The 25,772-nt window shown below is 54.2% G+C and overlaps 4 protein-coding genes across 4 annotated transcripts in view; 2 read left to right on the forward strand and 2 right to left on the reverse strand.

The window, feature by feature from the left end:
* STX1A (syntaxin 1A (brain)) overlaps positions 1-3,754 on the forward strand; it is an 18,234-nt gene extending 14,480 nt beyond the window's left edge. Inside the window, exons 9-10 of the mRNA XM_010854348.1 lie at positions 1,783-1,893; positions 2,357-3,754. Coding sequence (XP_010852650.1) covers positions 1,783-1,893; positions 2,357-2,434 — 189 coding nt within the window. The 3' untranslated portion in view covers positions 2,435-3,754. The remainder of the gene's footprint in view (positions 1-1,782; positions 1,894-2,356) is intronic.
* Positions 3,755-4,816: 1,062 nt separating this feature from the next.
* WBSCR22 (Williams Beuren syndrome chromosome region 22) lies at positions 4,817-16,225 on the reverse strand. Its single transcript, XM_010854295.1, has 12 exons — positions 16,090-16,225; positions 15,952-15,989; positions 14,943-15,038; positions 14,775-14,857; positions 14,578-14,674; positions 11,969-12,065; positions 10,692-10,742; positions 9,889-9,974; positions 9,631-9,676; positions 9,402-9,460; positions 5,265-5,354; positions 4,817-5,116 (listed from the first exon to the last, which is right to left on the reverse strand). Exons 1-12 carry the CDS (start codon positions 16,135-16,137, stop codon positions 5,062-5,064), a joined length of 846 nt encoding a protein of 281 aa, XP_010852597.1. The 5' UTR covers positions 16,138-16,225; the 3' UTR covers positions 4,817-5,061.
* A 113-nt stretch (positions 16,226-16,338) lies between these two features.
* On the forward strand, positions 16,339-19,443 carry DNAJC30 (DnaJ (Hsp40) homolog, subfamily C, member 30). The gene is made up of 2 exons (XM_010854296.1): positions 16,339-17,536; positions 18,144-19,443. Exon 1 carries the CDS (start codon positions 16,348-16,350, stop codon positions 17,026-17,028), a length of 681 nt encoding a protein of 226 aa, XP_010852598.1. The 5' UTR covers positions 16,339-16,347; the 3' UTR covers positions 17,029-17,536; positions 18,144-19,443.
* Positions 19,444-24,249: 4,806 nt separating this feature from the next.
* VPS37D (vacuolar protein sorting 37 homolog D (S. cerevisiae)) overlaps positions 24,250-25,772 on the reverse strand; it is a 4,322-nt gene continuing 2,799 nt past the window's right edge. The window contains 2 exon segments of the mRNA XM_010854349.1: positions 24,250-25,234; positions 25,237-25,345. Coding sequence (XP_010852651.1) covers positions 24,984-25,234; positions 25,237-25,345 — 360 coding nt within the window. The 3' untranslated portion in view covers positions 24,250-24,983.

Here is a 25,772-nt window from a genome sequence, read left to right on the forward strand (position 1 = left end):
GCTAGGGGTGGGGTGGGTGCCCGGGCCCCCCCCGCCACCACACCCCACCCCTAGCAGCACCCAGGGCTGCACTAACCCTCCCCTTTCTGCCCGCCACGCTGCCCCCGCCTGGGAGGGACCCAGTCTTCAGGTAACTCGCTGCGTGCGGTTGAAACTGCCCACCTGAAGGATCCTCTCTGCATGGCTCTGCTTGGCTCTCCAGGACCCCAGGCCCTGCATGGCCCTGCCCACCTTCACTCGGCCTTGTCCTGTCTCATTCACCAGCTGTTTGTCACGTGGGCACGTGGAAGGGCATTTTTCTAGGAGTCAGAGGAATAGCAACGAGCAAGACCACGGAGGGCCTGCTTCCCAGAGCGGATGTCTGTTGGGCAATAGGGCAGCATCAGTGAATGACGAGTGGCGTGGTCTCTACCCGCACTGGGTGTTAGAGGGCGGCAGCCTGACAGCAGTGGTTCTCAGCCTTGAAAGTGATCAAGAGCCACACTCACAGCCCTTGTTCTACATTTCCCTGTGCTGGCCCCTGTTCCCAGAGATTCGCAGGTGGGGGTTTGTTGTTCAGTTGCTCAGTCATGTCCAACTCTTTGTGACTCCGTGGACTGCAGCACACCAGGCTCCCCTGTCCTTCAGCGTCTCCCAGAGTTTGCTCAAATTCACGTCTGTTGAGTCAGTGATGCCATCCAACTATCTCATCCTCTGTCACCCCTTTCTCCTCCTGCCTTCAATTTTTCCCAGCGTCAGGGTCTTCTCCAGTGCGTCAGCTCTTTGCAAGGGCTGGCCAGAGTTCTGGAGCTTCAACTTCAGCATCAGTCCTTCCAATGAATATTCAGGGTTGATTTCCTTTAGGGTTGACTTGGGGGTAGGGATTCATACATTTGTATGTCTTTAAAGTTCAAGGGTGATCCCGATGCTACTAGTCCCTGGGCCACGCTTGGAGTGACAGTCACTGCAGTGACCACTGGACGGGATGGTCAGGGAAGGCCCTTTCTGAGGAGGTGGCATTTGAACTCCAAAGACTCCCCAGGGGAAGAGCAAAGAGCTGGCCCAAGTAGAGGGACCAGAAACACCACAGTTCTGATCAGGACCAGCAGAAGCCTGACTTCCCTGAAAAGCAGAAAGGCGTTCCGGGCAGTTAGAGCCCAGGGAGAGTTGGAAATGATGGAGACGGGTGGGACGGGGGTCCTGGCAGGCGGTGCTGGGCCCTGGAGTCCTTTCTAGTTGGAGGATCTTAGTGTAGGAGGGACGTGGTCCATGTGGGGAAGCAGGGAGACCTTAGGAAGCTGCTGCTTCCATTGGGGTGAGAGGTGCTGTGGCCACCAGTGGGGGCCGTGGAGTTGGAGAGAGCGGTCAGCTGCATGGTCGAGTGGCCTCTGAGGGCTCCTACCAGGCCCACGAGGGCTGTGGGACTGGGCGGGGGCATCAAAAGCTGTCAGGACTGGATGGAACCATCATGCCTGGGGAGGGCTCACCATGGCCAGACTCCCGCCCACCACCACTCTCGCCCCCGCCTTGCTCTGCCTGGCGCTGTCCTCTGTTTGGCCCTGGGGTCAGAGCCCCAGACAAGTGTCCTCTGCATGGTCCCCTCCCCCTTGGCTGAGGCTGCATGGCCAGTTCCCGCCCCTGGATGGCTGCATTTTGGGGAGCTGCTCAGAGTGCCTGGACCCCCCTCCTCCTCACCTTCCCCTTTTCTCTAACCCCAGGCGCTGTCTTCCCAAAATCCCTCCTCGGGCCCCCTCGCCGCCTGGAGGGGGCCCCTCTGGAGCTGGGGTGCCCCTGGCCCTGCAGGGGGAGATGATTGACAGGATTGAGTACAACGTGGAACATTCAGTGGACTACGTGGAGAGGGCCGTGTCTGACACCAAGAAGGCCGTCAAGTACCAGAGCAAGGCTCGCCGGGTGAGTAGTCCCGTCCTGCCGGAGCCCACATCCTCACGTACCCAGAGTCCCCCGCCCTCAGGCATCACAAGTCCCTCCCCGTTTGCCTCCCCTCAGCCCTCAGCTCCAACCAGAGCCTCCACCTGGCTCTCCCAGGCCTTGTTGTTGTCTAGTTGCTAAGTCATGTCCAACTCTGTGACCCCGTGGACTTGCAGCTCACCAGGCTCCTCTGTCCATGGGATTTCTCAGGCAAGAATACCGGAGTCCCAGACCTTCAGCACCCCATTAGAATCCCACCCAGACATACTCCGGGCCATCACTTTCTTTCTCATCCAGTCCCCCAAACTCTCCAACCCTTAGCCCTGACCAGAGCCCGCTCCCCAGCGGCCCCCCACCCCTCAAAGCTCTGCTCAGAGGAGGCTCAGCCTCCCTCCCGGCACCCTCTTCCATGCTCTCTGAGGCTTCTCTGTGTCTCCCCATGCAGAAGAAGATCATGATCGTCATCTGCTGTGTGGTTCTGGGCATCGTGATCGCCTCCACCTTCGGGGGCATCTTTGGATAGAAACCACCCTGCCTGCCACTCTGCTCTGGACGGTCCACCCCCAGGAGACCCCTGGCTGCTGCCCCGCCTCTGGCTCGGAGCCCTCTCCCCGCCGCCCCAGACTGCTCCTTTCTCTGCCACAGGGACCCCCACTCCCACCCCGCCCTGAGCCGTCGTGTGCATGATCTTGTGACAGTGTGCGTCTGTACCGAAGAGGCAGAGGGGAGCCAGGCTGGGAAAGAGCCAGCCGGGTGGGGACGGGCCAGCAAGGGAGACTCAGGCCCAGGCCCTTCTGATCGAGGAGGGCTGCCCCAGGGTAGTTAGCCATGCTCCTGTCCCCCAACCTTCAGTAGTTCCACTCCATCCCAGGGTCTGCCCCCTTCTGGATCAAGGCTCTCTCTGGACCCCAACCTTGCCTCTTCTTGACCAGCCTACCTGCCCCGTCCTGTGTCCTCTCCAGCTGTCCCCCTGAATGGGCACCCCCTTCTGAGGGCTGGGGACCAGCTGGCCACATGGTGCTGCTTTTTGGTTTAGGGGAGGGGTGGCCCTAAGAGACAGCCCAGCTCTAAGCCTCTAACAGCCGATCACTGCCAGGGGCCGTGGCCGGGTGGCTTCTGGCCGAGTCAAGACCCGGCTTCCTCCCCTACCTGGGGGCAGAGTCCCAACAGGTCTTCGGCTGCCTCAGCCTCCCTCCTTCCCTAGTTCCTCCAGCCCCCAGAGGGCTATAGCTGACCCCAGGGAACATTCTGGAAGAGGCTGACCGGGGGCCTGGTCTCCTGCCCTTGGAGCTAGGGCAGCAGGGCAGGCCCTAGTCGGGCCTCTGCACTGGCGAAGCCCATGCCCGGGCCATCAGCTCTCCCCGGGTTGGGTCCTCAAGCCATTGTGTGTTGCATGTGTGGGACAGTGGTCCCGGCTCTCCTGTGCTCGAGAAGTCAGTGTCACTTCAGGCCTGCAATCTTGTCCCACCCTTGCTGCCTGCCCCCCATCCCCACCACGTGGGTGTTGGATGTCTCAGATGCAGTATTCAGCCAGGGAGGGGGCACCTCCCTCCTCCCCACCGGCCCGGGACTTCTCAAGTCTGAAACGTGCTCCCTGCCCAGAAGCCCTCTTCCTCGTCGACAGGCAAGGAGTGTGCATGCGTGCGCATGCAGCGAGGGCCGGGGCCAGGCCTGTGCCCCACCCGCCCTCCGCTTCGCTCCTGCCCAGTGACTGTGACCACTGTCCGTGTTGCCTTCTTGAACAGCGACTCCCCACCCCACCCCCACCCCTCACCAAAGGTCTTGGTACAACCAGCTGCCCATTTTGTGAAGTTTTTATGTAGAATAAACATTTGTATCTGTACCACGCCTCTGCTCCAGCTTTCTTAGTGTCACGGCCTTAGATCTTGGGGGTGAACTTGAGTGGCACCACGGGGCTCAGGAGGCCAAGGATCCCAGCCGCCTCCCTCCGCCTGCAACCTCCAGGCCTTCTCGCCGGCCCCCCAGCAGCTTGAACCTCCCAGCTCCAGCTTGTTGCCTGTTCTGTACCGTGGGCCCAGACGGACCCCCTCTTCACACTTTACCAGGAATCACAAACCACCACTGCATCCCCTCCAGTCCACTAGACAGTCCCCAGCCAACCCCATGGCAGAACCTCTGACCACCAGTGACTGGAGAGCAGACAGACCTGCAAGAGCCCAGTGCTGGCCCGTCAACACCTGAGGCAGCAGCTCAGGGTCAAAGTCAGCCCAGGCCACTGGGAAACCATGACTGGGCAGTGGCCTCAGGCCCAGGGTACCACGGATACACGTCACCCTGCCCTTGCTTCCCAACTTTGCCTGATGATGTAAAACAAAATACAGTCTTACCAAAGTTAACATATAAGCACTCTTAAAGGATTGATGCTTTTGAACTGTGGTATTGGAGAAGACTCTTGAGAGTCCCTTGGACTGCAAGGAGATCCAACCGGTCCATTCTGAAGGAGATCAGCCCTGGGTGTTCTTTGTGGAAGGAACGATGCTAAAGCTGAAACTCCAGTACTTTGGCCACCTCATGTGAAGAGCTGACTTATTGGAAAAAACTCTGATGCTGAGAGGGATTGGGGGCAGGAGGAGAAGGGGACGACAGAGGATGAGATGGCTGGATGGCATCACCAACTCGATGGACCTGAGTTTGGGTGAACTCCGGGAGTTGGTGATGGACAGGGAGGCCTGGCGTGCTGCGATTCATGGGGTCACAAAGAAGTTAGACACGACTGAGCAACTGAACTGAAGTTAAAGGCATCTACCTTGTTCCTTGTAGGTTAGAATAAAGCTTTCACACGTTTAAGTTCTTTAAACCTAACTCACACCTGGGAATAAAGCCCCACCAACAACAGAAGAACTTCTGAAATTTGTCAGGGAGGGAAAAATGCCAGAGCCAGGGCTCCACAGAAAGTGGTTTATTGCTTTCAGAACAAAGAAGCTCTTAAAATTTTTTTTTTTTAAGTGAAGAAAATGCTTTTAGAACATTAAAACTTTTTCGAACTTTTTCTAAAACTTCTTCTAAGAAAAACGCGTTTTGTCAGCAGCTGAAGTAGGCACTTCAATAGAGAGAACTCTGCAGAGGCAAGCATCTGTGCTGGATTGCACAGCTTCTGCCCGGGGGGTCCCCGTGGACGCAGTCACCTGCTCAGAAGCGAGGCTTGCGCTTGCGGCCGGTGTACTGGGTGTCAGGGCAGACCTCCCTGTGCCAAGAGAGAACAGGGGAGGGAAGGACAAAACAGGCTCAGCAAAGTGAACTATGAACCCCTGGGACCCTGGAGGCAAGACAGTCCCAGGCCCTGGGTGGCCAAGCCCCGCTTCAGCCCACAACCCAACCCCTCCAGTACTCACTTGCCCTGCCGGCGGCGGCGTGCCTTCTTCTCCAGGACCCATTCTCGGCTCTTCCTCACCACACCCCGTCTTGCTATCCTGTACGGGATCCTGTATGGGGACACAGCTGTCAGGAAGGGGACAGAGCAGCCTAAGCTGGCACCCAGGTGTAGCCGGGCAGAGAAATGTGGCAAGTCCCCCTGCCAGGCAGGCGGCCTCTGTGGTCCCCATTCTGGACAGCCCCTTCCTGGTGACACCTGCTGGGGCCAGAGCAGCTATTCAGCAGGAGGTGAGGGTCCCCCTCATTTGCAAGTATCCTCAAGATTGGGAACCGTGTGTTAGGCCTACATACAAGTGCCTGCGGGGCAGGCAGGGGCCAAATTACTTTGGGGCCAGGATCAGCTCATAAGAGCCTATCCAAGGAGGGACTCTCCTGGCAGTCCAGTGGTTAAGAATCCTCACTTCCCCTGCAGGGGACGTGGGTTCGATCCCCATGGCCAGGGAACTAAGATTCCACATGTTGTGCAGCATGGCCAAAAATAAAACTAACTTTAAAAAAAAGACCCCAGGGCTTCCCTGGTGATCCAATTGTTAAAAATCGGCCTGGCCGTCCACACAAGTTCGATCCCTGGTCTGGGAAGATCCCACATGCCATGGTGCCACAACTACTGAGCCCGCCCTCCGCAACAAGAGAAACCACCACAGTGAGAGGCCTTTGCACCACTACTAGAGAGTAGGCCCTGCTGCTGCAGCAAGGGAGACCCAGCAGGACCCAGCGCAGCCAGACAAAGACATTCCAAAAACACGGCCTAGCCAAAGCAAGCTGGGGCTTCCAGCAACTGTGAATGTCCGAGGTAGGAAAACACGGCTGCCCAGCTCACAGCAGCCCCGAAAACAACCCTCAAGAGTTCATCTTGGGCTCCAGTCCCGGCTGAGGAGAACTCTTCTCTTCAGCTCTACGGGAGAGAGGCCCTGAGAAAGGGCAGAGGCCGAGTCCTCAAGGCACATTCCCCACCTGGCAGCCGGAATGAAACTGTTTTCAGCGATGACACGCCACGGAGGCTGTCTGCCATGTGAGCAACCGTCTCGAGGTACCTGGGTGGGCCCAGCCCGTGGGTGTTCTACAGCGGGTACGAACCAGCCCTGCCCGTGAAGAGTCCACGGCTGGGCAGGGGCAGCGACCACCCACACCTGGCCGAGCGCAGAGAGGCCAGGAGCAGCTGAGGGAGTGAGGTGGGCAACGAGTACACCACCGAGCTTAAGCTGCTGTGAGTATTTCTTCATGCAGGAGATGGGGCAGAGTCCAGACAGGAAGCAATACATGAAAGCGAGGCTCTGAGTTGACTGAAGGGGAAGGTTAGGGAGTAGAAGAGTCTTGGTGCCTAGAGCGACGGGTATAAGAAGGGGAGGGTCCCAGGGAGAATCTGAGAGTCCGCTGAGGATCGAGTCATCCTTGGAAGTCTACTCCAAGCCAGACTGCGTGACACAATCTTCCTGCTGCTACGTCTCATCTGTTCTAACCCAGTAATAAAAGTCAGATTAAAAAAAAAAACAACTCAGATTCCCACTTGTCTGAACCAGTTCATGGAGCTGTGAACACCAGCAAGGAGCGTGCCCTCTCTCCAGGAAGCAGCAAGACCTTAGACCAAAGGAATGACATACTCTAGACTTTAGGGTGTAGAGACAACAGTTCACAGAAGAAAGTTAACAGGCTCAGAGTGAGGGGGCAGGAGTCCAGTGTATTAGATGCAAAGCAGGAAGCAGCTAAAGATGCAGGACTGAACCCCAGGAGTTCGTAAGGAAGGACAAGCTCCGGGGTAGCACAGCAAATGGGGGCAAGATGTGAGCTGCAGGAGGGTCGATGGGAAAGAGTCATCAGGAGAGTCACAGGGGCAGCAAGGACGGCGAGCGGTGCAGACCACAGGAAGAGGTAAGTGGTGTCCACAGGCAAAGGCCAGAGGGGACGGCGCCTACAGAGCGCGCAGGTGATGAGTGGCAGGGCGGAGGCCGGGTGGCGAGGGGTGAGGAATACATCGGTCAAGCAAAGTTGATGGGGTGGGGGGAGGAAATTAGAAATGAGTTGGCAAAGGTTTAGAATACCTTTTCTTAATTTATCTATGTATTGGATTGGCCAAAATTTTCACTTCTGCAAGATGTTATGGAAAAACCTCAATGAACTTTTTGGCCAAAACAATATTTCTAAGAGGCTCAAATGTGATCAGACCAAAGTGACAGCACCTGGAGCAAAGCCCCATCAGCCCACAGCCTCCTCCCCACCCTTCCCAAATCGGAGGATTTCAAGGGGAAGAGTCTGTAGGGAGACAGGGTCTGAGCCAGGCACCGCGCCAAGTCCTGCACAGACATGGCCCTCGACTCCTCAACATGCTGCCTGAGCCGGGGGTACAGTCCCCCTCGCCAGATTTTTAAATGAGAGATGAGAAACGGCTGCTGAAGGTCCCACAACTTACCTAAGTTTACAGCTAGGACATGTTGTCTGTAGATACCGCTGTGAGGACAAGAGGGAGCCTAAGGTGGACGGAGGGAGTTAAACCACTTGAATTTCCCTGTGAAGCAGGAGATGGGACCGCTTGCTGGCAGCAAGTGCTGGGTACCTTGGAGGAGAAACAGCAAGGAGAGCGCCCCCAAGTCCCCATGGGGAATGGGCTGAGGAAACTAAGGGAGATGAGCCTGAAGGGCCAAGGGGTCAGGAGGCATCAGTGCATGGCAGATACGAGGACTGGACTCATGATTTTTCATCATCTCTGGGTCTTTCTAACTCATCCTTACTCCGCCTATTTTTCCTTTTTGATGTCTTAAAGTCTGAAGACCTTTCACTCTAATCAGAATGAAGAAATAACCTCCTTCTTTACTCTTCATAATCATTTCTCCATAAACAAATACTAAACACCTTTCGCTAACAACACATTCTTCTGGTGTCAGGTATACAAGTCCCCACCGAGTTTTCACTGTAGTTGGGGGTAGAAATAATGCCACGTAATCAGGCATTTCTGATTCAGAGCTGTGAACAGTGTTACGGAAGTAAAACTAAGAACTCAACTGAAGATACTGAACAGGAAAATCGCAAGATATGATGTACACTTTTAAAAAGCAAAAGAGAAGGATCTGTCTGGCTGCACGGCCAGGGGAGACCAGGGACGCAGCTTTCAGAAACTGGGGCAGTGGGGATGGAGACCACATAGGTATGGGGAAAGGGGTGGACTGACTGGATGTGAGATGTAAGGCAGGCAGGAAGGGTAGACAACAGGCAGGATGGAGGAAGGAAGTTTGGGGGTGAAACCAAGGGCTCTGTTTTGCTCTGGAGGCCTGTGGGAAGTCCAGGTCTGGACATTCAGGAGGGCGGGTGGTTTGGAAATCAGAGGTGGGATTGAGACCAGTGCTATACACGTGATGTTCTCAACCTGGAGCTGGTGTTTAAGGCAGCAGCACGGAGAGAAAGGGGGTCCAGGCGGAGCTGCACAGTGAACGGAGAAGGACCAGCCAGGGAGGTAGGTAGGAAGCCAAGTGAAGAAAGCGTTAAGGGAGCAATTGGCTGCCTTAGCTCCTACTTACCAAGCAAGTTACAATGAAGATGGAGAAGGGAAAAAGGCTCATGGGTTTGCTAAGACAGGCTTGTGGTGGCAAGAGCAATTTGCGATGAGACAAGCCTGAGCCAGGAGAGGACTGAGAAAGGCAGGGGGCCAGTGCGAGGAGTTCTGCCGCAGTGGGAGCCAATAAGCAGGGGTGGATATGCAGTGGCAGTCAGGAGCCGTTACAGGAATAAGGGAGGATCTTTTTTAAAGTCGGGATAAACTGCGCAGCACTGCCACGTGCTGAGAGCCATGACTCGAGAGGGTGAAGATGAGGATGCAGGGGGACAGGGAGCTGCAGGAGCCACAGGGAGGGGGCCTGGGATCCAGAGGACAGAGGCAGCCTGGGAAGGAGGGGGCCACCTGCTGCCCATGGACGTCCAGCAGGGCTCTACTCTCTCAGCCAGACGCAGGTGCAAACGCCATCCCAAAGGGTTCCCCAGTCCCTTCTCCACCTTGCTGTCACTGCCACATCAGACCCTGAGAGACTTGGCGAAAGCAGAGACATGGAAGAGTCTTGCTGCCTGAACCTGGGGACGGCGACCATCTGCCCCGAGTTGGCGCCTCTCACCTATCAGCCGTGAACGTGGACTCGGCAGGCTTCTCCTCCTCGGTATCTTCGCTCAGGCCCTGCAGAGACCAAGGTGCTTTCTGGTGACATGGAGATCTCTCAACCTCCCCGCCCGCTCCATCCCGAAGGCCTGGCACCCAGGCCTGTGAGTCCTTCCAGCAGGTCCACGGCCTAACCCCACAGGAAGGGAACCCCAGACAGATGGGCCTACAAACTCAAGGGCCCTCACCTCTGGTAGAGAGGTTGAAGGTCCAGAAAACAAACACAGGTAGAACCTGAAATGAGAAAACGAAGAGTGAGGGCTGGGCTCGGAAAGCCTCAAGGGACAAGTGAAACCCTTACCCCACCCCGCCACGAACAGATGCACACACCCGGGCCCCAGTGACCCAAGCCAGCACTGCTCTGGTCCACTCGTCACTGGCCTGTGAGGGCCAGCCCGCCACCCTCTCTCCTGCTGCACGGGCACACCCTGACCCCCGGCACTCACTTCTTGGCTTTGGCACTGTTGGGGTAGTCCACCACCACACCACCAGTGAAGCCGGCCCTGGTGGCCTGGGTGGTGATCAGCTCCAACTGGGGAGAGAACGGCAGGGAGTCAGGCAGGGCAGCCGGCTAACAGCAGCTCTCTGCTCATCCCCCGGGCCCTCATCTGGTCCCAGGACGGACCTCGCCTGGGAGAACTGAAGGTCTTTATTGACTGTTCCCAATTCTGAGTCCCCAAAAACCATGCAGGGAAGGTGCAGGCTGGAGCCAGCCATGGCAGACACCTCCCTCGGGGATCACAGAACCACCAACCACCACCCCCCGCCCCGTTTTTCTCACTTTCTACCCCAGGGACCCACCTCCCCACTTAAATCTCCGGCAATGAATGATCACCAGCTGAGAGCCAGACTCATTCAGGGACAGCTCGATATTTGTCCATCGGAGTTGGTACCTCTGACCCGCCTCTGCTCGTGCATCACACTCCACAGCATACAACTGTTAACATCCCCTCCCCCACCCCCATTATTTCTTCAGTTACGGACATCAGTAATACCAGAGGGTCTGTCAAGAGGAGACAAACACCCTATCCCCCACCTGCCCCAGGTACCCCTCCCTCCTTAGGACTTAGGCCATAAAATGGCCGGCGAGGAGGACCACTCTCAGCTCCTCCCTTCCCACCGAGCAGCCTAAGGTGGCTTGTCCTGTCACTTCCCAACAGCAGAAGGACAGGAGAGTGAGAAGCAGGACAGCTGACCTGTTCTGGGCCCCCCCCTACCTGCATGCACCCCGACTAGCCAAGGGGCTTACCTGCTCTGAATTCTCAGGGTACAACTGCAGGACGGCTCGGCCTCCACGCACCTGCAACAGAAACGTGGTGGTCTCTAGAACAATCCGTGGGGTCCACACCCAGATGCTTCCCCTTTTCTTCTTCACAAAATACTTGTTGAGTTCCCACTGTGTTCAAGGGATACTGTTCTTGGAGGTGGGAAAGAGCCATGAACAAAAGAGACAGTCCCCAATGTCTGCAGCTCAGGCAGCTAATCCACAGCAGATTAAGTGCCAAAAAGATAAATAACTTAGAACAAGGGATGGTAAGTGACAGAAACTATCCAGCTTACTTTCAGGCCTCTCTCTAAGGGACACTGGAGCAGAGGCCTGACTACAGGATGGAGGTGGCTATGGAAATGTCTGAGAGGAGAACATTTCAGCAGAGGGAAAAGTAAACCCCGAGGCCCTCAGAACTTCAGGATTAACCCCAGAGCCTGAGCAGAGAAAAGACTACATAATGCACAAGACTAATAAGCTATCTGCCCAAACCCACTCTAGAAGAGTCAGGGGTGAAGGAAGGTGACTTAAGGGCACCAAGAAACACCTGGATCTGGGACCTCCCCAGTGGTCTGGTGACTAAGACTCTGCCCCCAATGCAGGGGGCCCAGCTTCCATCCCTGGTCTGGAAACTATTAATAAATCCCACATGCTGCAACTAAGCCCAAAGACCCTGGGTGCTGCAACTGAGACCCGGCACAGCCAAATTTTTGATAAAAGAAAGCAAACACTTGGATCCAAAAAAAAAAGAACCAACAGATTTTTAGGACTTAGAATCTCACTCTAATCTAATCCTAGTAAACAATGGAAATCAATGCCATCATTTCTAAAGATAAGATAAAGCTAATAAGCCACCCTGCTCTCCTAGTAAATAGCCACCCTGCTCTCCTCTCTGAGCACTGGTGGGAGGGGGAAGGAAGGTGGGAGCTGGAGGATGTGAGCTCTGGAAAGTGTTGTGTGTGGCCTCGATATGCCATCCCTGTCCTTGATCTGGGGAGTCCAGGCCCCCAAGCCAACGTAGGATTAAAATTCAGCAGCATAGACACAGCAGTTGTGATCAGTCTCAGATTCGGTCATCAGTGTCTTTGCATTTCACTGGCGTGTCGGGTCCCCACCCCACCCCCTTCTTTTAAGGCTGTCCACTGGGACAGCATTAGCCACAGTAAGGTCCTGCCATTCTGTGTCCTTCCCACGGGGTGCCTCTGCCTCATCACGCTATCTGCAGGACGAGGGAGGGACAGGGAGATCTCGTAACTCACCAGAACAGAGTAAAGAGAAGAGAAGAAGCAGTACAGGCGCTTGGCAGGAATATCAGACTTCTTGTTAGCATTACAGAGCCACTGCACTGCGGAAATGCTGCAAGAGGAAGAGACCACATCAGGAAAGGGAGCGACGTGCACGGCCCACCCCTGCCTCTTCGTGACCAATGCCACATTCCTCAGTCTCCAGATGAAACCCTCCTGCCCACAACTCTGTTGGCACAAGCACCTCGGATCATTATCTTACAACACTGGACCAAACAGGGCCTCCACAAGGTGAGCATGAAAGGTTTCCTTGCTGCCAGTCCAAGGAAACACATCCTCAAACTTTCTCACGCATCTCAAGTTTGGTTCAGCATCACTCAGCAGGTCAAGGCTCTCCCTGCCACCTACCCCTTCATACCCTTCCTCCATTCAAAAGAAATATGCTTCCGGCTTCCACAAAGCCATTCACTCTCCTCCTAAATCATTTCCTTCAACTCTACCTGCTAGGGGTCTCCACGATCCCCAGATTTAAAACTTCAAGCAGGGATTTCCCTGGAGGTGCAGTGGTTAAGAATCTGCCCGCCAGTACAGGGGAAGTGGGTTCAATCCCTGTTCCAGGAACTAAGGTTCCATATGCCACAGGGCAACTAAGCCTGCGAGTCACAGGTAAATATCCTGCATGCCGCAACTAAGACCCAACGCAGCAAATAAATATTTAAAGAAGTAAAACTTCAAGCAACGAATATGCCCTCTTTTCCAGTATTCCCCTCCTCACTGCTGAGCACACACATAACACAGAACCCCAAACCCAGTTGGTGTGCCCAACTGCCTCTCCCAGCTTTTACGTCCTTCCACCACTCTCCTGGGTCAGCATTTATTATCACTTCGATTGCTTCAACAACCGAACTTTTCTCTTGCATCTTCTCCCTTAAGTAATGTTCCTGTAACACAGACCAAGTCTCATCACTCACCAGTGCTCCATCAACAACTACTGAATAAAGACCCAACTTCTTAGGATGGAGTAAAAAGCTTTCTAGGAACCAAACCCACGTGATCTCAGCTTCCAGGGAATTTCTCATTCATCGCTACATCAATGAGATGCCTTTTTCCCCCTCACTTCTATGCCTGTGTTCACACTGCTTCTTCACTCTGAAACCCTCTCCCTTGGCTCTCCAAACCCTTCCAGCCTTCAAGGCCCAGCCCCGGCCCCTCCTGCTCAAAGTTTTCCTGTGCTCTTATTTCTCTTCATAACTGTGGTGGGTCCCCAGACTTCCTAGTGTACACCTCACCCTGGGGCTCATGTTTAATAACTTGGTATACATCTTTCATTTTTCAGCCACAACGCACATCATGTGGGATCTTAGTTCCCCGACCATGGATCGAACCTGCAACCCCTGCAGAGCAAGTGCAGAGTCTAAACCATTGGACTACCAGGGAAATCCCCTGGTCCACACCTTATAGCACCAAAAAAACTATGGAGAGTCTTAAAAACACGGAATTTTATTTCCATAAACTCCATAGTATGTAGTACAATTTCTTACATGTAACAAATGTTGAGACAAAAATGCTGGCCAAACCACCTTCTCCTTTTAAAAACAAACTAAAAATGACTGCTTACTGCTGAAACACCCAAGATCATATTGCTGGTCTTTGACTCTCTGCAGCTTAGAACATCTCACCTGATCATTACTAAAACACAGTTGCTATCTTTGAAACGTTTTTTCTCCTCCAATCTTGTTTCCACATATATGTTAATCACTTACCCTAAAAAAACATTTAAATGTAGATTTGTACTCCTCATCCAGGTTCTTACTGTGTAGCCCTACAGCTCAATCTATTATCATAGGAAGGTCTTCGCCTCCCAGATAATGATTCAGCTTTGACATCCTCTCCTAGCCCCTACTTCCACCCCAGCAACAAAACACTAAACCAAATACTCCACAGAGCTTACCACAGAAGACAAAGAACAACTTCATGTTTCTAACAGTAATTAGAACAAGACCCCCAAAGTCCTCTCTTTTGTGTTACAAAACTACTCCTATGATTAACTTGTCCTGCCAGGTTCAGGCACCAGGGTATATAGATTTTTCTGCTTTGTGCGTGTAGCAGGGTGGGGGCTTCTGAGCCTCTGGGAACTATCTTGTGGGTCCCAGCAGCCATCTTGTGGGCCCAATGTTCTAAAATATGTTATCGAAGTACTATGTACAACACACTCAAAGCCTGACCCTGACTCCTCAGAAAAGACTCCCAAGCCACTGAAAAGACTGGAGCCTGAGGGCCACTCTCCACTATAAAACTCCTTGAAAAGAAGTCAACAAGATGGAGGCTGGGGCCCACAAGATGGCTGCTGGGGCCCACAAGATGGCTCCCAGAGCCATCTTAGAAGCCCTCACCTTGTCACACACACAAAGCAGAGAAATCTATACACCATGGTACCTAAACCCAGCAGGACAAGTTAAGCATAGGAGTAGTTTTGTAACACAAAAAAGACTCATCTGGGGGGCCTTGCTCCGATCTAACAGACCTGAGAATCCTGGGGAATGTGTATATTTATGTATTCTGTACAACTCTGCTTTGGGAAGCACTGACCTGCAGGACTAAAAGCAGGAAATGAAGACCCTTACCTGATACAAGCATCAAAGGTGCCCGGTTTGAAGGGAATGCCCTGACCCATGTCCCCCAGAATCACATCTCCCTGCGTCTCACGGTCCAAGGCCTCATCTACATTGGAAAAGAGTGGGTTAGGAATCAGGACAATCTGCATCACCACTCCAAACTCATGGAAGGGTGTCCACCCCAGTGCTAAACAGGGCATACTTACCCAGCATGGCAGGGCTGATGTCAATGCCCACCCAGTAGTGCCCCTCATCTGAGAGGTAATCACCGCTCAGGCCAGTACCGCAGCTGGAAGACAATCAGAGACTCAACAGTGTGAGGACCAAGGACATCCCCTCACCTGGACTGTCTGAACTGGGCCCCAGGATCTCACCCAATATCCAACACATAACAGGGCTTGTCCTCGGGCACACAAAGAAGCTCCAGTGCCCGTCCAGTCATCTTGATTTGGACGTCAATCATCCGTGAGCTAAAAACACAAGAACGTGGTAAAGGGGTTCTGGGCTAAAACCTCACCCAGACCAAGAAAAGTCAAAGGAAACGATCATCCTGAGGTACTCTTTCCCAGCCAATAAACTGCACTATGACTATTTAAAAGTAACCCCCAAAGACCGTGTAGTACGTGTTATTCTACTGTGACACAGATTAAACTGTACCAGCTGCAGAGCTACTATGAAGGAAACAAATCATTTACCTCATAACGCATCATTTGGTATTTTCAACTCTACCAAGCTCTGACATCCTCTTACTTAAAAACATGTTTTCTAGAAGAATTATCCACTGTAGCTACTCCCATGTAGAAGGGTCAACAATGCACAGTAAAAATTATAACAGTGCTCTCCATGAGAAATACAACACAAGCCACTCAGGACATTCTTGAGTCCCTATTTAAAAAGAAACTAAATACATAGAGTTAACTGTAGTAGTCCTTAACCTAACCCAGTATACTCAATATTATACTTTACTTAATCCAATATGCTCAAAATATCATTTTAATATGTAACATAAAAAAAATTAATAAATATTTCATTTTCTTTAGAGACATACAGTAAACATTCTACGGGTATTATTTCTCCCCCCTACAGACAGCACTGATAGTTTACACATAACCACTCCGTCCTACCTAATTCTTCACATGCTTGAAATAAGCTGTCACCTTAAACAAAGCAGGTATGATCACTCCCTTCCTAATACTAAGATTACCGAGACCCAGAGAATTTGGTTTACTCAAGAGTTGACTTTGACGGTGTCAACAATGGATCAATTCAAGTTTCTTCCTTCCGCCACCCCCAAATTCTGCGTGCTTTCCCAGCACCTCCGCATTCAGGGCAACTTGCCGGTTCCCGACCCCCGACACCCAGCAACATCCAGGCTTCCCTTACTTGCGCACGTATTTCCGGGCTTCATTCTTGTCGTAATACTGCAAGAACGAGAAAAAGGTTGGGGGGGAGTCGGGTAAGATATCAAGACACGGACGCCCTAGGAGAAAAGAGAGGGGCGGGGGTGGTCACAGCCCTCACCAGCTCCGGGGGCCCGCGGAGCTCAGGTCTCCGCCCGCGAAAAGCCATCACCACGCCTCAACAGCAGAACTCGTGCGAGTGGCTCCGGAGCCCGGTTTTTATGTCATCGGCCGGGCGCCCGCCCCGTAACACGCATGCTCCACCCCCCCTCTCCCCGCCTTCTCTTTTACTGGATTGGCTACAGGGCCGACCGGCTGCGAAAAACGCACGTCTCCCATTGGCCAGTTTATCTTGCACTGCCCGCCAGATTCACTCAAGATGGCAGCCCGGCGCGATCTGAAGTGGTCGCAACTGTTACTGTGGAGATTGTGGCAGCCCCGGGGGGTTCCCCAAAACCCGAGATCGGGCCTGGGCCCAGAAGCGAGGACTTATACCCGGAGCGACGGCCCGTACTCGCGCACGGCGCTCTATGATCTGCTCGGCGTCCCCTCCACGGCCACGCAGGCGCAAATCAAGGCGGCTTACTACCGGCAGAGCTTCCTCTACCACCCGGACCGCAACTCGGGGAGCGCTGAGGCTGCCGAGCGCTTCACGCGCATCTCCCAGGCTTACGTGGTGCTGGGCAGTACCACCTTGCGTCGCAAGTATGACCGCGGCCTGCTGAGCGACGAGGACCTGCGCGGTCCGGGTGTCAGGCCTTCCAAGACTCCCGCCGCCGACCCCGAGAAGCCTCGTACCCCTCCGCCCGGCCCTCGGGCCCACGGCCGCGGTCCGGCCTCTCCGGGAGCCAAGCGCACCATGTTCGACTTTGACGCCTTCTACCAGGCGCACTACGGTGAGCAGCTAGAACGCGAACGGCGCCTGAGGGCGCGCCGGGAGGCCTTCCGCAAGATGCAGGAGGACCGGGCCAAGAAGGGCTTAGGCTGGGACGAGACCCGAGACTTGGCTTTCGTCCTCGTTCTGCTCACCGTCTTCCTCATCGTGAGCTCTCGTATTTAATCGGAGTGGAGGGCAGGGGAGCAGCCCCCAGCCAACACCCCCCCGCCCCACCCCACCCCCAAGAAAATGGCCCTGCGTGTCTTCTTGAACCCCTTGCCTCCCATTGTCTACCTCTGCTGGGGCCCGAAGGAACTGCTCTCCCCCTTCTGTTGCCCACCTGTCCAACTTAGCCATTGACCTGCACGTCCCTACCCCCGCCCCGCTCCAGAAAAGGAGGCTTTTCGATGCTCGAGAAAACAGGCCCCTAATGAAGAGTCCTGAAAGCCTGAGAGTGAGGGGTTTTCTGGAGGCCCTAGGGTGCCTGCTTCCAGATGTTGTCAACTTCTGGAACATTTGCTCTGGCTTTCTTGTAAAGCTCCAAGCAAGACTCGTCTGCTCCTGCCCCGTGCGTGTAGCGTGGGGCTCCTGTGTAACCTTGAAACGTGCAATGTGACCAGTCGTGGCTGTCCAAACGAAAAAATCTGGGGTCTTACGAAACTTGCCTTTCTGTGAGTTCCCCAAGCCACAGGTGAGACCTGATGTAGGATAAAGTTGTAATCTGTGGGAACTTGGCCATTCTTGGGTAGTCAGATCCCACTTGGCCTTCTGTTGGTGGCCTCTGGGAGTGGGAAAGAAAGCAAGGTCATGAGTCTTCCTGTGCCCATACTTGTCGAATATATGACCTTGCAGAAAATTCATCTGTGGGCATGATGGCAGGGGAGCAAATTGTTTGCTCTTTCGAGATCTGTCATACTTGATTATCCATGTTCTAGTAGGCTCAGTGATTAAAATATTGATGTCGGTAGAGCCAGATTTATCCTTGGGACACTGTGCCTGGCACCTGGTCATTCCTTGACCAGCCAGCCTCATTGCTAACTGTGCAGTTCCTCCCCTCCTAGAAACAGAGCAACAAAGGCGGAGGTAAGAGTTGCGTGAGAGTGGCCCAGCCTCCCATTCTGCTGGTAGCGCTTATCACAGGCCCCACAAGCCAAGTCCTTGAAACATGGCTACTTGAGGCTGTGGGAACTGGGGGAGTTTGAGTAAACAAGATTATTGAGGGAGAGGAGGGACATGTAGAAATGCACTTCCTTATTCAGAGCTAACTGAGGCCTTTTTTTCTTTTTATGGCTGCACAGCTCAGGCATGTGGGATCTTAGTTCCCCAGCCATGGATCGAACCTATGCTCCTGTCTCAACCACTGCATCCCCAGAGAAGTCCCCTCCCCCCCTTTTTTCCCCCTCCTCTGTTCCTAACTGGTGCTAAACAAGTGGGTGATCACTTGCTAGAGCTGTTGTAATCCAGCCCTCTTAACCCTGAATCTCTGCACACGGGGTGTGGATTAGCTGTGAGGCAGTAGGAACTCAAGTATGTATGCGCTGTTGAGCAGAAAGCCATGGGATAGGAAAACTTGTGCAGAAGACCTACTACAAGAGTCAGGACCTAAGTCTAGCTTCTAAACGAGGCCAGAGGTGCTTTGCTATATTAACACCAATTCCTGCACTCAGTCTTGTGTGTGCAATTCTTGTGTAATTTGGGTATAAACCCATAGGTGGTTCAACTTGGGTCTTTTCTCTAGCCTTGGAGGTTGGGCGCAAGTTCTTCAGCATGGCTTTGCAGTGACCCATGTAACTCAGTGGTAAGGCTTTAAGCTCACTCTGGTTCAGACCTGCTGGGCTCAGCAAGCCTTGGTTTGAAGGGAGGGGCATGTGTACTTTTAAAAAGAACATTTAATGTTATTATGTTTCATATTTGGAAAACAGGTGGGGAAAGTCTGTTCTTTCAAAGCACAGACAACAGGAAGTGAAGCTTAGTGAAAGGTACAGAGACTGGTAATTCTCAACCAAAGAGTTGGGACTGAACAGTCTGTGCTGCTGCTGCTGCTGCTAAGTTGCTTCAGTCATGTCCGACTCTGTGAGACCCCATAGACGGCAGCCCACCAGGGTTCCCCGTCCCTGGCAAGAACACTGGAGTGGGTTGCCATTTCCTTCTCCAGTGCATGGAAGTGAAAAGTGAAAGTGAAGTCACTCAGTCGTGTCTGACTCTTCGAGACCCCATGGACTGCAACCTACCAGGCTCCTCCGTCCATGGGATTTTCCAGGCAAGAGTGCTGGAGTGGGGTGCCATTGAACAGTCTGTGAGGCAAGATTTCATCCAAATTTCCATCAAATGGGGTTGGGGTTCTTTGGGGTTTTGTTTGTAAAAGCATTAATGGTCTGTGATATCCAGGGCCTTTCTCATTGGCTGTGACATATACCTCTCAAGTTTGTTTTCTCTTGGTGAAGATCACAGCCAAAAATATTCCCTAGGGGCCCCAGAACATGGAGGTGAATAGAAAATTCCAGAAGGTTTGGGGTGATGGGTCCAGACTCTGTGAAACCTCTGGAACATTCCATGCAACTCCAAACAGGGCAGTCAATAAAATTTATTAACCATCCACCTCTAAGCCTCTTCTTAGGCCTAGAACTAGGCGCCCCACTCCGCCCCCCTTTATTCTCTCTAGTGCTGTCTTGCCTGTTGGGGTTTTTTTAGGCCAGAGCTGAACTCAGAGACACTACTCCCTACCATCCCTCAAACAGTCTGGGCTCATCGTGGGCAAGGAGGTGTGTGGGAGGCTTTCTGAAGTACCCTCCCACACTGGTTCCTGTTACATCATTTCTCTCCCCACCACCACCCGCATCTGTCCATTCTCAGTTTCTTATCTGCCCTTGGGAGGAGAGGCTGAACCGGGCCATGGACATTAGCCCCTGCCTTTCAGGGGCTGCTCCCGTGTTCCTGAGACATGGTCAGCTTTAGTCCCTTTTTTCCTTTTGGTCACAAGCTAAAAAGTAGAAGTTTGGACTGAGGAAGAGAGACTGGGACAAGAGGGGTCCAGCTTGCTCCAGGCTGCGCTCATTGGGGTGGGTGGGGGTGTAGTTCAGTACCAGGCCCAGTGAGAAGCATGCACAGATCCTGAATGGAGAGACTTGAACGAGAAGACAGGAATCAAAGGTGTGTATGTCTAGGCAGTTGTGATACTGCCTTTGGGCTTAATCAGGACTTTATTCCTCCTGAGCCAAACTTTTCCCCTCCATTGTCCTTTTTTTTTTTTTGCTGGGTGAAAAGATCCTTTACACTTCACAGTGCTAAAGGAGTAAGATTTCTTGCTTCCTTCTGAAGTTCTGGCATTTCTTTCTCTGGGTGCACCTTACCCTCTGTAATGGTTCAGCCAAGATAAAGAAGAATAGCCTATCTTAGGCCAGCGAGTTGCCCGTTGGTCATCACTGACCATGTGTATATCTCCATCCCTTATAGCCACAGCCTGAAGCTGAGACACCAAGGGTGGAGCCCAAGTGAGTGGCCACCACACCCACTTTTGGGAAAATGGCGAGGAGGAGGGGTCTTGTCTCGGGCCTTTGGGCTTCCTGGAAGGTCATCAGGTCCCATGAAGAGAGGCTGAGAAGGGAAGCCGGTAAGTGGCAGGGTTACTTCAGTTCTCTGAGTTCAGCACTCTCTCATGGCCTTTGCCCCGTCCGTTCCTCTGCCCTGTGATGAATGTGGTCACATTATCACCTGCCTCTGAGCAGGACTGTAGAAGGCCCGCCTCACCTGCCTTCAGCGGCCTGGCTCTCAGCCAGCCTCTGGAGCCCTGGTGGCCATGGGGTTTGAGCAAAGCAGCTGAGGATCCGTCTGTTGGTTTTAGGATGATAGCAAGACCTGAGTCTGGGCCTCATAAACTTGTGTATGCGGGGGTGCTCAGTGCTCTCATCCCCCAGAGGCGCCGCTTCCCCGTCTGTCGTAAGATTATAGTATCAATGGATCTAGCCATCTTACCAGTGTCTCTTAAGGCTGTCTCAACCTGGGGCCTGGACGCTACTATTGAGGGAGGTCAGCCCTCCCATTCGGCCTTTGTCCCTTCAGCATTCACACCCTTGGTCCTGGGAGGGGCTGCCGCTAGACCAAAGAAGGCCTGTTTTAGGAGAACCAAGGACTGACCCAGATTCGTGGTTCACAGGCCACAGCCAACCTGCACGTAGTGTTTGGCTGTGGCTAGCACGGTGTCTTAACTTTAGCAAACATTAAGAACTTGGGAGACTGCATAAAAATCTAGCTTTCTGACTTCGCTCCAAAAAATGAGAAAATGCCACCATTAAGCTTCCTCCCATACCCGCATGACCGCGTGGGAAGAGCTGTCAGGTCTGCCTTGTAGACAAAGTCCTTCCTCCCCAGGCTGCTGCACACGGATGTGTCAGAAGCCATAATGCACACACTTGAAACCATTTCGCTGTTAGTAAAGAAATCTCTCTCTGTATCCCATGTCTATAAAGAGGGAAAATAGACAGACAAAAGGGGTCTCACATTTCCAGGAAAATAGGGGCGGGTGTGCTTTGTGGAAATGGTGCTGCTTGGCACTGTGACCTTCCTGGCCCCTCCAGGCGTTTGAGGTCGCAGATCCCTAGATAACCTGTGTCGTAAGAGCTCACACTTTGGGAGGCAGAGTGTAAATCTTATTTTCTGTGGAACAGGAAGAATCTCTCGAGAGGCCTGTGGCAGGGGCAAGGTCCCAGACAAAGCCAGAGGTCCCTTGGTACAATAATGCCATTCCTGCACTTGGTCTTTCATGTAAAATCCTTGTATAAATTGGGATAAACCCTCAGCTAGTCCTACTTGGTCTCTCTGAAACCACTGGATTCTCTCTAGCCTTGGAGGTCAAGGGCAGTTTCTTAGCCATGGCTTTGCAGTGACCACACGATTCAGGGGTAGAGATTTGAGCTCACTGTGGTTCAGGCCTGCTTAGCTCAGTGAGCCTTGATTCGCGCGCACACAGACACGAAGTTACGTGTAGTGTTTCATATTTGGAAGATGAAGCAGGAGGCTTAAGAAAGGACACAGAAGCTAGTGGTTTCCAAGCAAGGAGATGCACATAACAGACTTCTGAGGGGCAGGAACACGTGTTTATCAAAAAGGGGTGGGAGTTTTGTTACTGGGGCGATTTGGGGGGTTTGGTTTGTAAATGCACCAGTGGTCTGTAATAGAACTTTTCTCATGGGCCCCTTGATGTAGCCCCTCAAGTTTATTCTCTCTCACAGAGGATAGCCAAGAACATTCCCTGGTACCCCAGAACCTAGACAGTTCCAGAAGTGATCTGGCAGGAGAGCCCAGACTGCTTGGAACTTCCCAGAACATTCCATTTTCCTTCAAGCAGAGAGGCTAATAAAGCTTATTAACCATCCAACTCTAAGCCTTTCCTGTGGCCCAGAACTAGGGCCAGGCACTCTGGCGGCATCTGTACCCACCTCCCTCAGGTCTTTGGTCTTTTTCATGCTGGAGCTGAATTCTGAGGGGCGTCACTCCCTGTGCCCTCTAAAACTGAGCTCTTTGGGGAAGGGGAGGGGTGTGGAAGCCCTTTTGAGGGCCCCCACCTGGGTCCCATGGTAACGCTCTTCTCCCTTTATGGTCCCGCCCTTGCCTGGTCATTTCTTCCTCTGACCTGCCTCGGGGAGGGGAGGCTGAACCAGACTGTGGACATTAGCCTCTGCCCAGCTCACAATAGTGGAGGTAGGCTCCGGCATCCCCATCCTTAGCCCTTCTTCCTGTGGTTACAAACCTGGAAAAACACCCTGGAAGCAGGGACCAGGAATGGGAGGCCAGGGTGAGAGGGGCCCAGCTTGCACCAGGCCGTGCTGAGAATGCAGAAGTTCTTCCAAGGCTGCTCAGTCTTCTGTCTGCTGTCTCAGGCAGGCACTAGGTGTCATCTTGGCGTCCCTCACCTCCAGCAGCTCAAGTGCTAGCAGGGAGGAGCAGGAGCGCCGAGGCTGCCGTGGGGTGGAGCCTCTTGAGCGGGCACTGGCAGTGCTTTGCCCCCGCTGGGAGGGATCTGACTGGACTTGACGGGCTGTCAGAAGCTCAAATGGGCCAGTCCCTCTTAACTATTGCCTACGTTTCTAAAGATCCCATCAGAGGAATTCCCTGGCAGTCCAGTGGTTAGGACTGTACACTTCCACTGTTGGGCACCTGGTTTCAATCCATGGTCAGGGAACTAAGATTCCAGGAGCTGCACTGTGTAGCCAAGGGAAAAAAAAACCCAAAAACAAAATTATTAAAAAACAAGATCCCATCAAGCAGTCACTCAGGTGCTGCTCAGACAGCTTTAGGAACGGGGACCACCTACCTCTAGTAGCAGCCATGGCTCTAGAGCCTCATCCTGAGCCAAAATCTGGCTCCCTGTGGTCTCCACCCGCTGGTCTTGACTCTGACCTCTGGCTCTATGTGAAGCAGCCCTTTAGACTCAAAGGGCAGCCATCACCTACCTGTATGCCAAACAGATCCCTCAACTGTTCTGCAGGGGACTCAGTCCCAGTCCTTTTTTTCTCTTTATTGTTACTCCAAAGGCGGGCTTCCCAGGTGGCTCAGGGGTAAAGAATCTGCCTGTAAGGCAGGAGACCTGGGTTCAATCCTGAGTCGGGAAGATTCCCTGGAGGAGGGCATGGCAACCCACTCCAGTATTCTTGCCTGGAGAATCCCATGGACAGAGATGCCTAGCGGGCTACAGTCCATGGGGTTGCAAAGGTCAGGCACAACTGTGCGACTAACACTCACTGTATCAAAGGTGCTGCTGCTGTGGGGTTCCCTTAGAGTTTAAAACTTCAGTAAGAAGTAGTGCCAACCCAGCACTTGCCTCGGTCTAGATGGTTACTTTCCTACTAACGTGGACCGAGGTCACAGTAGCTTCTACAGCACTCTGACTCCTCTCACTGAGAGGATCTTCCTTGACTCCCTGCCAAACTTCGTCTCATCAAACTTGACCTAAGCGGATCCAAGACATGCTCATACTCTCCCGTCGTCTTGTCCCACCGTCATCAGCCAAGCTGAAGACAGCCTCAGCCTTCGGGGAGCCCTTCCATCACCCAGTGGGCGCGGTCATTTGACAGGCCAGAGAAGGAGCAGGGCCATCCTGATGGGGCCTACAGGGCGCCGAGGAGAGGAGGGGGCACAGCGGTGCGGCCCTTGAGAACTGGGACGCAGCGTGCGCTTCTGTCCAGCAGGGCTGGGAAGTGCAGAGCTAGGAAAAGACTCTCTGGGGTTGGCAACCAGAGAAGGTTTCATGAAAGAGGCGGAAACAGCGCTGGACCCGAAGGACAGCTGGGCTTTGCATGCGCAGAGAGGAAAGGAGGGCCTCTCAAGAGTAGGCAGCTCAGGACCTGAGATGAGGCTGCAGTAGCTGAGAGGCCGGGTGAGGGGTCAGAGAGGAGTCGGGCAGCATGGTCATCTTCATCATCACATTTATTGACAGCCCCTGGGAGGCGGGGCTGGGGACAGAACATACAAAGACAAGGACCTGCCCTCAAAAAGGTTCCATTCTAAGGAGACGGGACAGAAAAATACAGAATGGTCTTTCCAGGGGATGGCCCACTGTCACCCCTGCAGGTCAGAAGCCCCTGGCCTACCTCGCCCCATGGTCTGGAGCCTGAGTGGGGCAGGTAGTGGTAGCCCCATGGCCATGGTGTCCCTGCCCCTGCCACTGGGGCCTGACCCCCTGGCTCCTAGGTGGTGGACCCCAGCACTGGGGGAAAGGTAGGCTCAGGACATGATGGAAAACACTCCGGTCAGCCGTGGCATTGTGCGAGCCCAGCGGAGGGGCAGGGGCGCTAGGGCCCCCTAGGCAGGGCCCCTTGAAGGAGGCGGGCAACTTCCCAGGCCCCTTCGAGTCAAGTTCTTGCACTGGGGCTGGCCCATCACCCGGGAGGCCCCAGCCGGGGAGAAAAAAAAGGCAGAGGTTCCTCAGCGCCAGAGGCATCAGACCCTGCCCACCCCACCCCCAGCCCTCTCTCTGGGCATCTCCCAGTGGACCCTCCTCCCCAGCTCAGCCTCCAGGGCCAGGGCCTGCCTAGGGCCAGGGGGAGGGGCCTGCCCCTCCCCCCACCCAGGCAGTGGGGGAGGAGGAGGAGCCACGCATCAAGTTTGTCTGGGCCCCCCATGGGGGGGCCATACCCTGGATCCTACCGGTGGGGGGGCTCTGGCTGCGAGGGCCGAGGGCTCAGCAGAGGGGCTGGGCCCAGGGGGCACCCGGGGGAGCCCTTCAGTGGGGGCACTGGGCGGGAGTCCAAGGGGGGCAGGCTCCGGGGCACTGCCGGCGGCCCCCGGGCGGCCCCGGTGGGCAGGACTGCGGCAGCGGGGAAGGATTTGGGGGGCTCCGCGGCAGCCGTAGGGGCTGGCTGGCCAGACCGCTCCCGGCGCCGCAGCAGCTCCTCAGCTTCTCCGCCTGGGTGCGCCTCAGGTGGGCCAGGGCCCGGCCTCGTTGGAAGGCGGGCAGGAAAGCCTCCAGGCTCTGCTCCCCCAGCAGCAGCTGCTCCATCTGCTCCTGGGACAGGAGGGATGGGACAGTTTAGGAGGACCATGACCGAAGACTCAGGGCTGGTCCTCTCTCCCCCATCCTGAATCCCTTCCAATGGACCCCACCGCCCCGGTCTGGGATGCGGCACTGAGTTCCAGCCTCGCCTGCCCCTTGCTGAGTGACTGTGGACCAAGTCCTCTCCTCTCAAGCCTTGATCACGATCACCAGACCTGCCGGGGCAGGGATGAGGGGGTCCAGGGATGGGGACACATGTGAAGGGGACGGGAGTCCATCTCCGCCAGGCCAGGGCCCTCCACCTCCACCCCTCCACACCCTGAGCACTGTGCTCCCTCCCACTGTTCTGGGACGACTGACTGCCCCGGCTCCTCTGTAGCCCCAGCCTAAGCTGCCGGAGATGGTCACAGGAAGCCGGGGGAAAGTCACAGGTGGGGAC

Source organism: Bison bison, unplaced genomic scaffold (genome assembly GCF_000754665.1).
Source record: "Bison bison bison isolate TAMUID 2011002044 unplaced genomic scaffold, Bison_UMD1.0 scf7180017864340, whole genome shotgun sequence".
NCBI classification, from domain to species: domain Eukaryota; kingdom Metazoa; phylum Chordata; class Mammalia; order Artiodactyla; family Bovidae; genus Bison; species Bison bison.